The sequence below is a fragment of the Nannospalax galili genome, unplaced genomic scaffold, assembly GCF_000622305.1.
Source record: "Nannospalax galili isolate Female #2095 unplaced genomic scaffold, S.galili_v1.0 scaffold1623, whole genome shotgun sequence".
Lineage (NCBI taxonomy): Eukaryota > Metazoa > Chordata > Mammalia > Rodentia > Spalacidae > Nannospalax > Nannospalax galili.
Genome location: NW_008349082.1, coordinates 331,505 through 343,836, shown reverse-complemented (window position 1 = coordinate 343,836; position 12,332 = coordinate 331,505). Strand labels below are relative to the sequence as shown.

The window sequence follows — 12,332 nt, the reverse complement described above, 5'->3', positions numbered from 1 at the left end:
CGGGGGGGGGGGGTGTTCTACTGTTCTTGACTGTATTTTCCTAGGTCGAGCAGCGCCTCCCAGTGGCCGGTACTCACACGTGGCAGCTGTGCTTGGTGGCAGTGTCCTGCTGGTGGCTGGGGGATATAGTGGCCGGCCTCGTGGGGACTTGATGGCCTATAAGGTGCCCCCCTTCGTGTTCCAGGCACCTGCCCTGGATGTGAGCACTGGTATGGTGGAGAGGGTGGCCATGGGAGGAGGTAGCATGGTCTCTACAGAGGAAGGTGAAAGTGGGGAGAAGTGGGGGCACCCCTGGAGTAGAGGGTCCTTTGGGGCTGGGGGTAGAATAGGTGGGGTTCTCAAGGTGCTGAGCACTTGGGATTCCCTGGGGTTCACAGGGAGCAAGAGTTGGCAGATACTGGGTCTGAGTAGCAGTGTCCTGTTCTGTGCCCTGTCTCCCTGCAGTACCACTTGGACTACTGTTCCATGTACACAGACCACAGTGTCTGCTCCCGAGACCCCGAATGCAGCTGGTGTCAGGGGGCCTGTCAAGCTGCACCCCCTCCTGGGACCCCCTCAGGAGCTGTGAGTGACTACCCCTGACCCTCCGTCCACTAGACAGAGGCCTTCATCTCCCTCTAAGTGGTCAGCCACCCATGATCCTCATTCCTGCCTCCTGACTGGCGCCAACCCAGACTCTTCACCTCCCCCTCCACCCCATCCCTTTATGCTTAGGAGCCTGTCCCTGGATCCCCAGACCTTGTTTTTGACCTTCTGTATGCCACCTCTGCTCCATGTCTCTTGTTCTCCTACTTGCCTGGCCTTCCATCCCAGGACTGTGTATCTGCAGCCCTGCCCTGATCAGATCCCTTCATCCCCAGAGGACAGTGTACCCTGACTCCACTCCTTCTTGCAGTGTCCAGCGGCTAGCTGCCTGGGCCTGGGCCGCCTCCTAGGTGACTGCCAGTCATGCCTGGCCTTCAGCAGCCCCACAGCTCCTCCCCGGGGGCCTGGTGCCCTGGGCTGGTGTGTGCACAACGAGAGCTGCCTCCCTCGGCCTGGTGAGTGTTGAGCAGTGGTGGGGATGGAGGTAGGTAGGTGCACCCCAAACTGACCCTCCAGCACTCCCCCCCCACACCCTTGTCCTCTCAGAACAGGCCCGCTGCCGAGGGGAGCAGATCTCAGGCACTGTTGGCTGGTGGGGGCCAACACCTGTCTTCGTCACTTCCCTGGAGGCCTGCGTCACCCAGAGCTTCCTGCCTGGCCTGCACCTGCTCACCTTCCAGCAGCCACCCAACATTTCTCAGCCTGACAAGGTGGGGACCAGATGGACCTGGTGATGGGGTGAACAGTTCTGGGCCTAGGGTTGGTTCTTTTCTGCTGGGTTTTTCTTTTTTTTCCTTTGGTCCTGGGAATGGAACCTGGAGCTTTGTGCTTGCTAAATATATACTCTACCTCTGAGCTACAGCCTAGTCAAAATGAATCCTTATCACTCAAGAGCCCGAATGAGAGACTTAACATTCAAGGGTCTAATTTGTCTTATGGAACTGAAAAATAAACAAAAAGAAGAAAAGAAAATGCTGATGTGGTAGTATATGCCTGAGATCCCAGCACTCATGAAACCAAGGATTGCAGTGAATTCCAGCCCAGTCTCAAACACAGTGAGACCCTGTCTCAAAAAAATAAAGATAAAAATGTGTGGGAGCCAGGCATGGTGGTGTGCTGCCTGTAATCCCAGCACCTGGAAGGCAGAAGCAGGAGGATCACAGCAAGTTAGAGGCCAACCTAGGCAACCTAATGAGTTCCACACCAGCCTAGGTTATAGAGTAAGACCCTGTCTCAATAACAAAATTGTGTGTGTGTACTTTAAAGAAACCATAAACAGCTGGGTGTGGTGGTGCATGACTGTAATCCCAGAATTTGAAAAGCTCAGACAGGAGGATTCTCCAGAGCTGGAATTAACTGGCAGTGAGCCACCAGATGTGGGTACTGGGAGCTGAACTCTGGTCCTCTGCAAGAACAAGTATGTGCTCTTAACTACTGATCCATCTCCCCAGCCGCTCCAAGACTTACTTTATTTTTATTTCATGTGTAAGAGTGTTTTGCCTGTATGTGTGTAAGTGCACCACATGGTTACAGTGCCAGAGGAGGCCAGGAGAGGTCATTGGATTCCTTGGAATTGGAATTTTTGACCATAGTTAGCTGCCATGTAGGTGCTGGAAACCAAACCTAGGTCCTCTGCAAGGGCAGTGAGTGCTCTGAACCACTGAGCCATCTCCAGCCACGCCCAAGAATTTTTTTTATTGTGATGAAATACACATAAAATTTACTGTCACATTTAGCACACTCAAAATAGTCTACAACAGAACATTTTTTATTGCCCCAAATCAACTCTTATTAAATAATTACTTCCCGTTCTCTCTTTCCCGAACCTCTTGGCCTCCACTCTGGACCTTTGGTATAGATGGAGTCATGTGATATGTGGCCTTTTGTATCTGGTTTCCTTCACCCAGCTAATGTCTCGGGGGCTCATTCATGCTATAACTTCACTCAAGCTGGACATGGCACACATCTGTGATCCCAGCACTCAGTAGGCTAAAGCAGGAGAGCGGGATCTCGAGTTCAAAGTCAGCTTGTGCTATGTAGTGAGACTTGTTTGCAAAACGAAACAAAGCAAAACAAAAATCAGAGAAACTTCATTCTTTTTTTTTTTTTATAACAGAATGATAATCATTTTGATATACAATATTCATTTATCCATTCATCAGCCACTGGACATTTGGACTGTTTATGGCTATTTAAGTCTGCTGTGAACATTCCTATATGAATTTGTGTTTGAATACTTTTTTAATTCTTGGAGACATAGACCTCATTGTGGAATGGTAATTCTGTCTTTAGCTTAATGAGAAACCATCAAACTTTTCCACAGCAGGCTTTCTACTGATTTTAACACAGTGTGCTGCTGTGCCTCTCGAATTTCAAAATGCTCACAAACCACAAGAAGGGCCAGTGAAATGGCTCAATGAGTAAACATGCTGGCCACATAAGCCTGGAGGCCTGAGCTCAATGCCTGGAACTCACCTAAAGGTAGAAGGAGAGAACCAACTCCATGAAGTTGTCCTTTGACCTCCACACACGCGCCACAGCACCCTCATACCTACACATATACATGTACATCATACATACACACATACAATAATAATAAAAATTTGAAAACACCACTGAGTGATACAAGCAGAAGGTGAGTAGAAGGTCATTAATAGTGCTTGCTGCACAAGCATGAGAACTTGAGTTCAGACAGTCAGGAAATAAGGTGGGGTGGGGTAGAGGGGCACAACCCATGTCCTTGTCTGGCCTCATACAGGGGCACACATTCCTACATACATGCATCTACATGCATATCACACACACACAAACACACAAAGTTTCCCATTACTCCATTCTCCACCCCTGCAATGGCCCCAAACTACCTAGCTCCAGCATCCTCTAGCTTAAGACCACCATAACTCCCTAGGAGATTGATTTTAGTTTCTTGTATCCTTCCGTAGTCTACCTCCTCAAGTGCATGTGTAACATCTCACTAATTTTCTTTGTTACAGAAAACTGCTCTTCTGAAATAGACATTTGTATATCTTTGAAAAATGAAATTGCAGCTTTATATTCTTCCCAAGCTACTAATAAAGTTGTATTTGGCAATGGCAATCCTAACTTTTAACATTATGTAAAAATAGTTGGCCTTCTTTATAAAAGCAACCTAGAGATCCCCAAGAAAGTTGTGTGAAACTCTTTCTTTTGGACTCTTCTTACCTTGCAAAATTATCATACATAAGAATAAAAAAATTCAAAGATTTATTACATAACTTACACTAAAATTCACAAAGTTGCAACTGTACATTTTATATTTTGCACAACGATAATCACAAAATGTATAAAGGTGGCATGTTAGGTACTTTGCAACTAACAACCGCTATGAAGATGTTGTGCGATTGAATGATGATAAGCTGTTTATAAAATATGTGATAAATAGATTTATCTATTGACACTACAACTGGAAGGTACACATTACCAGGTTATGCTCTCACACAGGGCAGTAGTGGGCAACGCTGACAGACTCCTCTCCACAGCTTTCCTCAGCTGCTAAACCAGGCTCAGCTGTGGTTTCATCTTTTCATTTCCTTCCTGTCCTCATCCTCTTTCCCGTCTTCCTCCTGTCTGCCATTGCCCTGCTCTTTCCCTCCTTCCTAAGCTCAGCTTCCTCATCATCCTCCTCCTCCTCTGTCTTTCACACCTCCTCTTCGCTCCCCCTTTCTCCTCCTTCTCTTCTCCCTCCGGTTCCCTCCCACCTCCTTGTCATTCTCCTCCTTCCCACCTTCTCCCTCTTGGTCATTGTCTCCTTCCTCTTCACTCTGTCTTCACATCCCCTCCTCCTCTCCTTCCCTCCCTGCTGCACCTTTTCCCCTTTCAGCTCTTCTCCCTTTGTGCTGTCTTCTCCTTCCCTCACTCTTACCTCCGTCCTCATCTCCATCGTCATCTTTCTCTATCTCATCTGTAGCACCGTTCCCGTCGTCTCCTTTTTCTTCTGTATGTTGGATGTTTTCGTCTTTCTGGTCCTTCTCATCATCTCCTCCTCCTGCTGCCACTGTTTCTTTTCTCCCCCTCCTTCTCCAGTGTCTTCATTTTTCTCCTCTTTTGCTTCCTCTGATCCTTTTTCAGGAATGGGTGCCTCAATCATGTTGGCCTCTCCATTTTCCGAGTTTTCAGTGATGCGTTCTTCTTTAACATCTTCCGTCTTGGTTTCAAGAATTGCTCTGGCACTTGCATCTTCGTTTACTTCCACTGCAACATTTTGGGTCTTCGTTTTCCTTGAAGGTCACAGGCATAGCAGACAGTCTGGCTGATCTTCTCTTTGGCTCCCGACTCCCATCACCTGCAGCCTTTCTCTTGGGCATTGTGGTGGCTCTCTGCTGGAGATCTTCAGGCAGGAGGAAAAAGCCGAGAGCAGTGTTCGCCCAACCACTCTGAGAGCGACTGAGTTTTCCTTCCTTCTTTTGACAGGGTCTTAACTGTGTAGCCCTACCTGGCCTGGAACTTGCTATGTAGACTGGACTGACCTTGAACTCATAGAGATCCCCTGCCTCTGCCTCTGGAATGCTAGGATTAAAGGTGTGCGCTGCCACTCCTGGCTGCCACTTCTTTTTCAAAATATAATTTACTATTTTTTTATATATATATTTTATTTTTATATTATGTGTATGAGTGTATTGCCTGCATGTATGTGCGTGCACCCGTGTCATTCGTTGCCTGAAGAAGTCAGAAGTGGGCATCAGATCCCCTGGAACTGGAGTGATGGATGGTTGTTAGCTGCCATGTGGGTACAGGGAACGGAACTAGTCCTCTGCAAGAACAGCCAGTGTTCGTAACCGTTGAGCCATCTCTCTAGTTCCCTTAAAAAAATTTATTTTTAATCTCACCAAGATCTCAGAGGTCTCACCAAGTTGCCTGGGTTGGCCTTGAACTTGCAGTTATCCTCCAGCCTTTCCTCTTAGTGCAGGGATTAGAGGTGTGACTACTCTCCTGGTTCTAATTTCTGTCTTTCACTCTAATCCCTAGGAACTTCACCATAACTGACCAGATCTCCTACAAAAATAAAATAAATTAATAAATAAGTAAATAAAATAACCCCAAGCCAAAAACAGCTATAGGCCATTTTGTACTGTACAATTCCCTCTCCCTCTCCCTCTCCTTCTCCCTCTCCCCTCCCCCCTCCCCCTCCCCCTCCCTCTATCTCTGTCTCCCTCTCCCTCTCTCATAGTCTAGGTGGCCCTTAGACTCCTTCCTCCATCTCCTGGGATTGCAAGCATCTCTCACCTTGCTACCTTGCACTTCTCTTTTTAAACATCTATGTAACAGTCTATTTACATTCAAATGCTGTACGGCTGTAGTTTGTTTATTCGTATTTTGGGATAAGATCTGGCTGTGTAGTGGAGGCTGGCCTTGAATGCCATGTGGCCCAGACTGGCTGCAATCCTTTTGCCTAAGCTTTCTGAGTGCTGGATTTATAGGTATAAGCCCTCAAGCCCAGGTTCTATAGTTTATTTAAATAGTCTCCAGTGGTAAATAATTTAGTTCTATTTTTCTGCTAATACAGAATCAGATACTATCAAATAAATCATGTACTGTGTTTGTCACTAGGAATGTTGGGACTGGCTTTGGAAGGGCTTGGGTGGAAACGTAGGGAATTGGGGCCAAAGATACTGAAGGGTCCAGTCTTCAAGTTATAAAAAGTTTTTTATTAGGGTGTGTGTGTGTGTGCACGCGTGCACGCCTGGTGCATACATGTAAGTCAGAGGACAACTTTGTGGAGTTGGCTTTCTTCTACCTTTATAAAAGGGTTCCAAGGATTGAACTCAGATCTCCAAGTTTACATGGCAGATACCTTTACCTGCTGAACCATCTTGCCAGCCCTTCAGTCTTCCAAGTTTTCAAGTGACCTAAAGATGAATTTGGGTTAGGGGTCAAGGTGGACCCTGTTTGTATTGTCTGAATTTGGTCTTGACATTTCCAGACATTGGTCTGAATTTTGTCTTGACATTGCCCAGAGCAATGGTGGGCAGGCTGTCTAAACTGCCCCATATCAGTTTCTCATTTGGTGAAGGAGATTGTGCTGTCCTGTCTTCTCTAGTTCTGATGTGGCCTGGGGAGGCGGGGTGTCGGAACTTAAGAGCAGTCCAGAGAGGTGCTCACACACACATCCCTGGTCGGTACAGGTCTCAATTGTCCGAAGTACAACCATCACCTTGACACCCAGCCCAGAGACAGACGTGTCCCTGGTCTACCGTGGCTTCATCCACCCACTGCTGCCGGGAGGGCCTGGTGGACCTGGGTCTGAGGACGTTGCAGTGTGGGCTCGGGCCCAGCGCCTACATGTCCTGGCCCGGATGGCCCGAGGCCCTGATTCTGAGAACATGGTGAGGGAGTCTAGGACATTCTGGGGTGATTTGGATAAATATGGGTATGGGTGTGATTTGGGGCATCTGTGGTGATACCAGGGCTCTGGGGGACAATGGTAAGCATTCAAGCATAGGCTATATCCTTAGAGGAAGAAGAGGACTGTGGGGTTTTCAGCTGTGAACAGAATTTGGGAGAATTATTGGGAAGGTGGGGAAGGTCTGAGTTACCAACTCAGGGTCCCCTGAGAAGGAGGTGGGTCATGGGGAGGGGTGGCAGGTTCTTATAGTCTAAGGAGTCCTAAGGCTCTCTTCCCAGGAGGAACTGGGGTTCTTGAGAGGCTTGGGGGTCTGGGGCAGGAGCATAGGAGCATGGGGTTTAAGGTCCTTCCTTTTGCTGACTCCATCTCAGGAGGAGGTTGGACGCTGGGTGGCCCAGCAGGAGAAGGAGACAAGGCGGCTGCAGCGCCCTGGCTCTGCTCGCCTCTTCCCACTGCCAGGGAGAGGCCACAAGTATGCAGTGGAGATCCGGGGTCAGCTCAACGGCTCGGCAGGCCCTGGGCACAGCGAGCTTACTCTCCTTTGGGATCGGACTGGTGTGCCAGGCGGCAGTGTGAGTGCCCAGCCCAGCCTCTGACTCTACTCCTAGGCCCTGGCCTCAAATCCTCTTGGTTTTCCAAGTTCTAGGCCATAAACTCTTAAATTACTTGATTCTGACCTTGATTCCTGGCCTCATCACTGGTCCTCACCTTGAACCTACCAGACGTCAACCTCTGTTCCCCAGATCTTGATCTCATTTCCATATTCTTTTCTGGGAGATGCTGGAATGGAACCCAGGGCCTTCTGCTTGCTAGCAAGCGCTCTACCACTAAGCTACAACCCCAGCCCCTCACTGGTAGAGTCTAGGCAAGAACTCTACAGCTAAGCCATGCCCTCAAACCCCTCATTGGTGGATTCTAGGCAAACGCTCTTACCGTTGAACCCACCATCACTGCCCAGCCCCTCACCAGTAGATTCTAGGCAAGTGCTTTACCACTGATCCACATCCCCAGCCCCTCATGTGGTGGATTGTAGGCTAGTGCTCTGCTCCTGAGCTATACCTATCCCCTCTCCATATTCTGGCCCCAGTCCCTATCTTCTGGGTCTGCCTCTGACCCCTGCCCTCCGTACTTTGACCCCTAGTTTCTAGAGTCCTTCAGACCCTGGCCCCCTTTTGTGTGCTGTTGTCTTAAATCCCCATTAGAGTTTACATCCTGTCCCTAAACCCTTAGCTGCAATCACCATCTCCATGTTGACTGTACCTCAAAGCCTGACCCCTGGTCCTCTTCTGTGCTTCCCCCAGGAGATCTCCTTCTTCTTCCTGGAGCCCTACCGTTCCTCTGCCTGCACCTCCTACTCCTCCTGTCTGGGCTGCCTGGCTGACCAGGGCTGTGGCTGGTGCCTCGGCAGTGCCACCTGCCACCTGCGTCAAGGCAGGGCCCACTGTGAAGATGATGGGACCGGCGAGTCCCTGTTGGTGCTGGTGCCTGCCCTCTGCCCACTCTGTGAGGAGCATCGTGACTGCCACGCCTGCACTCAGGTGCCTGCTGGGTCACAGTGGGAAGAGGGTGTCCCAAGAGGAGGCAGCCAGAGCAGGGACTGGGACAGAGACCCCTGTAGGTGGCACAGGCAACAGAGGGGCCCTGGTGAAGGCAGACAGCTGTGTCTGCTGTCCTTGGTCTGCAAGAGCTAAATAGGGAGTGGAGGAAGAGGGGCTGGGAAGTTGGGCAGCTGGGAGTCAGGATGGGCTGCAGGAAGGGCTAGCGATACCACTGAACTCCCTTTACCAGCAAGACCACAGGCAGCCCGGAGCAGGTCCTCAGGCCTGCTATCCCCGGCTGATGGCATCCATCTTCCTCTGCTCTGCCTTGTATTCCTGGGGAGCATTTGTTCCAGTGACCAGCAGGGGAGCCACAAGCCCCAGTTTCTTCTCACTCAGTCCCAGGAAAGAACAATCTCCCTTTCTGTCTCACCCACCCCCAGAGTCATGTTTCATTGACTCTTATAGCCGTGCTTGGCCTCCAACCCATGATCCTCCTGCCTCAGCCTTCTGAGTGCTGGGATTACTGGCATGTGCCACCACATTGGGCTTCTGGTTGGGTTTAGGCAAGGTTAGAAGGAGTGTGGCCTCTTGCCCCTCTCTGGATCCCAAGAATTTTGACCCCCTCCCCGCAGTCCACTGTACGGCCAATGCACACAGATGTCTGCTCCTGTCCAAAGAAGGAGTGAGAGCTGGGTAGCCAGGACACAGATGTCTGATTGAAGGAGGGCTCCAGGGAGGTGGGCACTGGGAGGAGGTGGTTGGAGGTGGACTAGGGGCGGGGGAGAGAGGCAGCTGGTTCTTAAGCAGGTGATAGGTTGGGCCGACTCCTTGTCTCCCCACCTCAGGACCCCTTCTGTGAGTGGCATCAGAGCACCAGCCGCAAAGGGGATGCAGCGTGCAGCCGGCGTGGCCGGGGTCGTGGTGCTCTGAAGAACCCCGAAGAATGTCCCCCACTCTGCAGCCAGTGAGCCCAGCTGGGCCCGGGAGTGGGTGGGTGTGCACGGGGGTGTGGGCTGGAGTGACTTGGCCCTGCTTCCCCAATCCCCAGGCGCCTGACCTGTGAGGACTGCCTGGCCAACTCTAGCCAGTGTGCCTGGTGCCAGTCCACTCATACCTGCTTCCTGTTCGCTGCCTACCTGGCCCGGTACCCACACGGAGGCTGCCGTGGCTGGGACGACAGGTGCGCTCCCCAGATTGGGGGCTGATGGAGTGGAGCTGCCAGTGGGGGAGGGTCCTGGGCTCTGACTCCTCCCACTTATCACCCTGCAGTGTGCACTCAGAGCCACGGTGCCGGAGCTGTGGTGGCTTCCTGACTTGTCATGAGTGTCTGCAGAGCCACGAGTGCGGTTGGTGTGGCAATGAAGACAACCCCACACTGGGACGGTGAGGAGCCTGACTGGTAGGGTGGGTGCCTGGCTCTCCCCGCTTGGTGATTCTAATGGCCTCTGTTTCTCTGCCCTGTTGCCCTGTCCCACGTCCTGTGACCACCCTGTTTCCCGACTGCCCTCCATTTCTGCTTTTTTCCCCTTTCCCCTCTTTTTTCTCCCACTCTTTCCCGTCATGGTTTTCTTCCTTCTTTCCTTTCTGGTCTGTCTGTCCCCATCTCTGTCACTGTTTCCCTGGCTGTCTCCTGTTTCTATGTGTTCCTCTTGATCTCCCAATCCACAGGTGTCTACAGGGGGACTTCTCAGGGCCCCTGGGTGGGGGCAACTGTTCCCTGTGGGTGGGAGAGGGCCTGGGGCTGCCTGTGGCCCTCCCTGCCCGCTGGGCTTATGCCCGCTGTCCAGACGTGGATGAATGTCGCCTGGGCTTGGCACGGTGTCACCCAAGAGCAACCTGTCTAAACACACCTCTCAGCTATGAGTGTCACTGCCAGCGAGGCTACCAGGGCGATGGCATCACACACTGCAACCGCACGTGAGTGAGATGTTGGGTTGCCATGGAAATGTCGTCCCAGGGCTGGAACTCAAGATGGAGGGAGAGGAAGCCATCATGCATGATGCTGGGCTCTCTGTGGAACCAGCATTCCCAGTTAGCCTGGAGTTTTCACTCTGTAGACAAAGATCTCAACAGATTAGCAAGATTCCCCCAAAGTAACCCTGGTTACTATGGAAACAGGACACTCATAGATAGTGGGCTATCATCTTCAGAATTGCCATGGAGTTGGAAGAGGGCTCAGTTGAAAGGGAGTTTTCACAGTGGTGATATATGGTTTCTATGGATACAGCCATCCCCACGTGTGATGAGTTGCCTTGGAAACAGGTTTACCCACATAGTACAGAGAATGGAAGAAGGCAGACGCTTGTGAGGGTGTTGCAGTGGGTGGAGATGATGGGGTGCTTTGGGGACTCTGGGCCCACCCAGCCTTTTCTCCATCCCTGTATGATCCCTCAGGTGCCTGGAGGACTGTGGCCACGGTGTGTGCAGTGGCCCCCCAGACTTCACGTGTGTGTGTGACCTGGGCTGGACATCTGACCTGCCCCCGCCCACACCTGCCCCTGGACCCCCTGCTCCCCGTTGCTCTCGAGACTGTGGCTGCAACTTCCACAGCCACTGCCGCAGGCGGGGGCCTGGCTTCTGTGATGAGTGCCAGGGTGAGCAGCGGTGTCCTGAGCCCCACGCCCAGCCCGTGGGACCTCCTTTCTTCTCAGAGCTGCAGCTTCTCTCTGAGTCTCCCCTCAGGTGGTGCTGAGTCCCCCACCCAGGCCCTGCTCCTGCCCTATCCCTCTGGTTTGGCCTAACTCCCCTCTCTTGGGACTTGCTATTTCTCTGCTGACCCAGGCCTTGTTTGGCTCTTCGAAGCATCTGGGGAGAAGGTCAGGGATTAGCTGAGTCAGGTGGTCTAGACCTCTTCCTTCCCTTGCCTCTGACTTCATGCCTCGCCACAGATTGGACTTGGGGGGAACACTGTGAACGGTGCCGGCCTGGCAGCTTTGGAAATGCAACGGGCTCAGGTGGCTGCCGGCCCTGCCAGTGCAACGGGCATGGAGACCCTCGCCGTGGCCACTGTGACAACCTCAGTGGGCTCTGCTTCTGCCAGGACCACACTGAGGGTGCCCACTGTCAGATCTGTTCCCCAGGCTACTATGGGGATCCCCGGTGAGCCAGGGGCCCGTAGGGCTGAACAGAGTGGGCTGAGGGATCGTGTGGGCTAAGACAGTACTGGTCTGACTCTGGCTTTCCTGTATCTACAGGGCTAGTGGCTCCTGCTTCCGGGAGTGCGGGGGTCGTGCCCTCCTCACCAATGTGTCCTCAGTGGCTCTTGGATCCCGCCGATTTGGGGGGTTGCTGCCTCCAGGTGGTGGGGCAGCAAGAACTGGGCCTGGCCTGTCCTATTGTGTGTGGGTTGTCTCGGCCACTGAGGTGCTACAGCCCTGTGCTCCTGGGACCCTCTGTCCCCCACTCACCCTTACCTTCTCTCCTGACAGCAGCACCCCCTGCACGGTGAGCACCAAGGGGACTAGGGTTCAGCTTTTAAGCCAGAACCATGTCCCCTTTCCGGTCTGGATCCCCAAAAGATCCTGACCCCCCACGTCATTGTTTTTTTAATTCTTCCTGTCCCCAACTGTGTTCCCTTGTTCTGGGCCCACAGACACACCCATTTCCTAGTTCTTTTTCTGTTTCCTCAGCTCCTTCCCCTCATTCCACAGATCCTTAAACACCCTTCCCAGACCAGGAGTGATCAGTTCTTATATTTTGTGTGCTAACCCTGATCTGTTAGTAGCATCTTTCAGGAATTGTATCGAGAAAGGTTTGGTGCAAGAGTGCCTGATAAATTAGCCATGTCTGCTTTGGACACAGGATGCTGGGGGTGGGGAGGGGTG

General features: G+C 51.8%; 1 protein-coding gene across 2 annotated transcripts in view; it reads left to right on the top strand.

The window, feature by feature from the left end:
- The window catches only part of Megf8 (multiple EGF like domains 8), a 51,738-nt gene that overhangs the window by 13,612 nt on the left and 25,794 nt on the right, over positions 1 to 12,332 (top strand). Inside the window, exons 9-22 of one of the 2 annotated variants that reach the window (XM_029570077.1) lie at positions 45 to 199; positions 445 to 564; positions 896 to 1,040; positions 1,132 to 1,295; positions 6,747 to 6,947; positions 7,339 to 7,539; positions 8,269 to 8,505; positions 9,354 to 9,472; positions 9,557 to 9,688; positions 9,778 to 9,891; positions 10,366 to 10,425; positions 10,903 to 11,102; positions 11,397 to 11,607; positions 11,703 to 11,952. In XM_029570077.1, the coding sequence (XP_029425937.1) occupies positions 45 to 199; positions 445 to 564; positions 896 to 1,040; positions 1,132 to 1,295; positions 6,747 to 6,947; positions 7,339 to 7,539; positions 8,269 to 8,505; positions 9,354 to 9,472; positions 9,557 to 9,688; positions 9,778 to 9,891; positions 10,366 to 10,425; positions 10,903 to 11,102; positions 11,397 to 11,607; positions 11,703 to 11,952 (2,309 nt within the window). Of the gene's footprint in view, positions 1 to 44; positions 200 to 444; positions 565 to 895; positions 1,041 to 1,131; positions 1,296 to 6,746; positions 6,948 to 7,338; positions 7,540 to 8,268; positions 8,506 to 9,353; positions 9,473 to 9,556; positions 9,689 to 9,777; positions 9,892 to 10,176; positions 10,426 to 10,902; positions 11,103 to 11,396; positions 11,608 to 11,702; positions 11,953 to 12,332 lie in introns of both variants that reach the window. The other variant, XM_008846416.3, reaches the window with a different exon arrangement.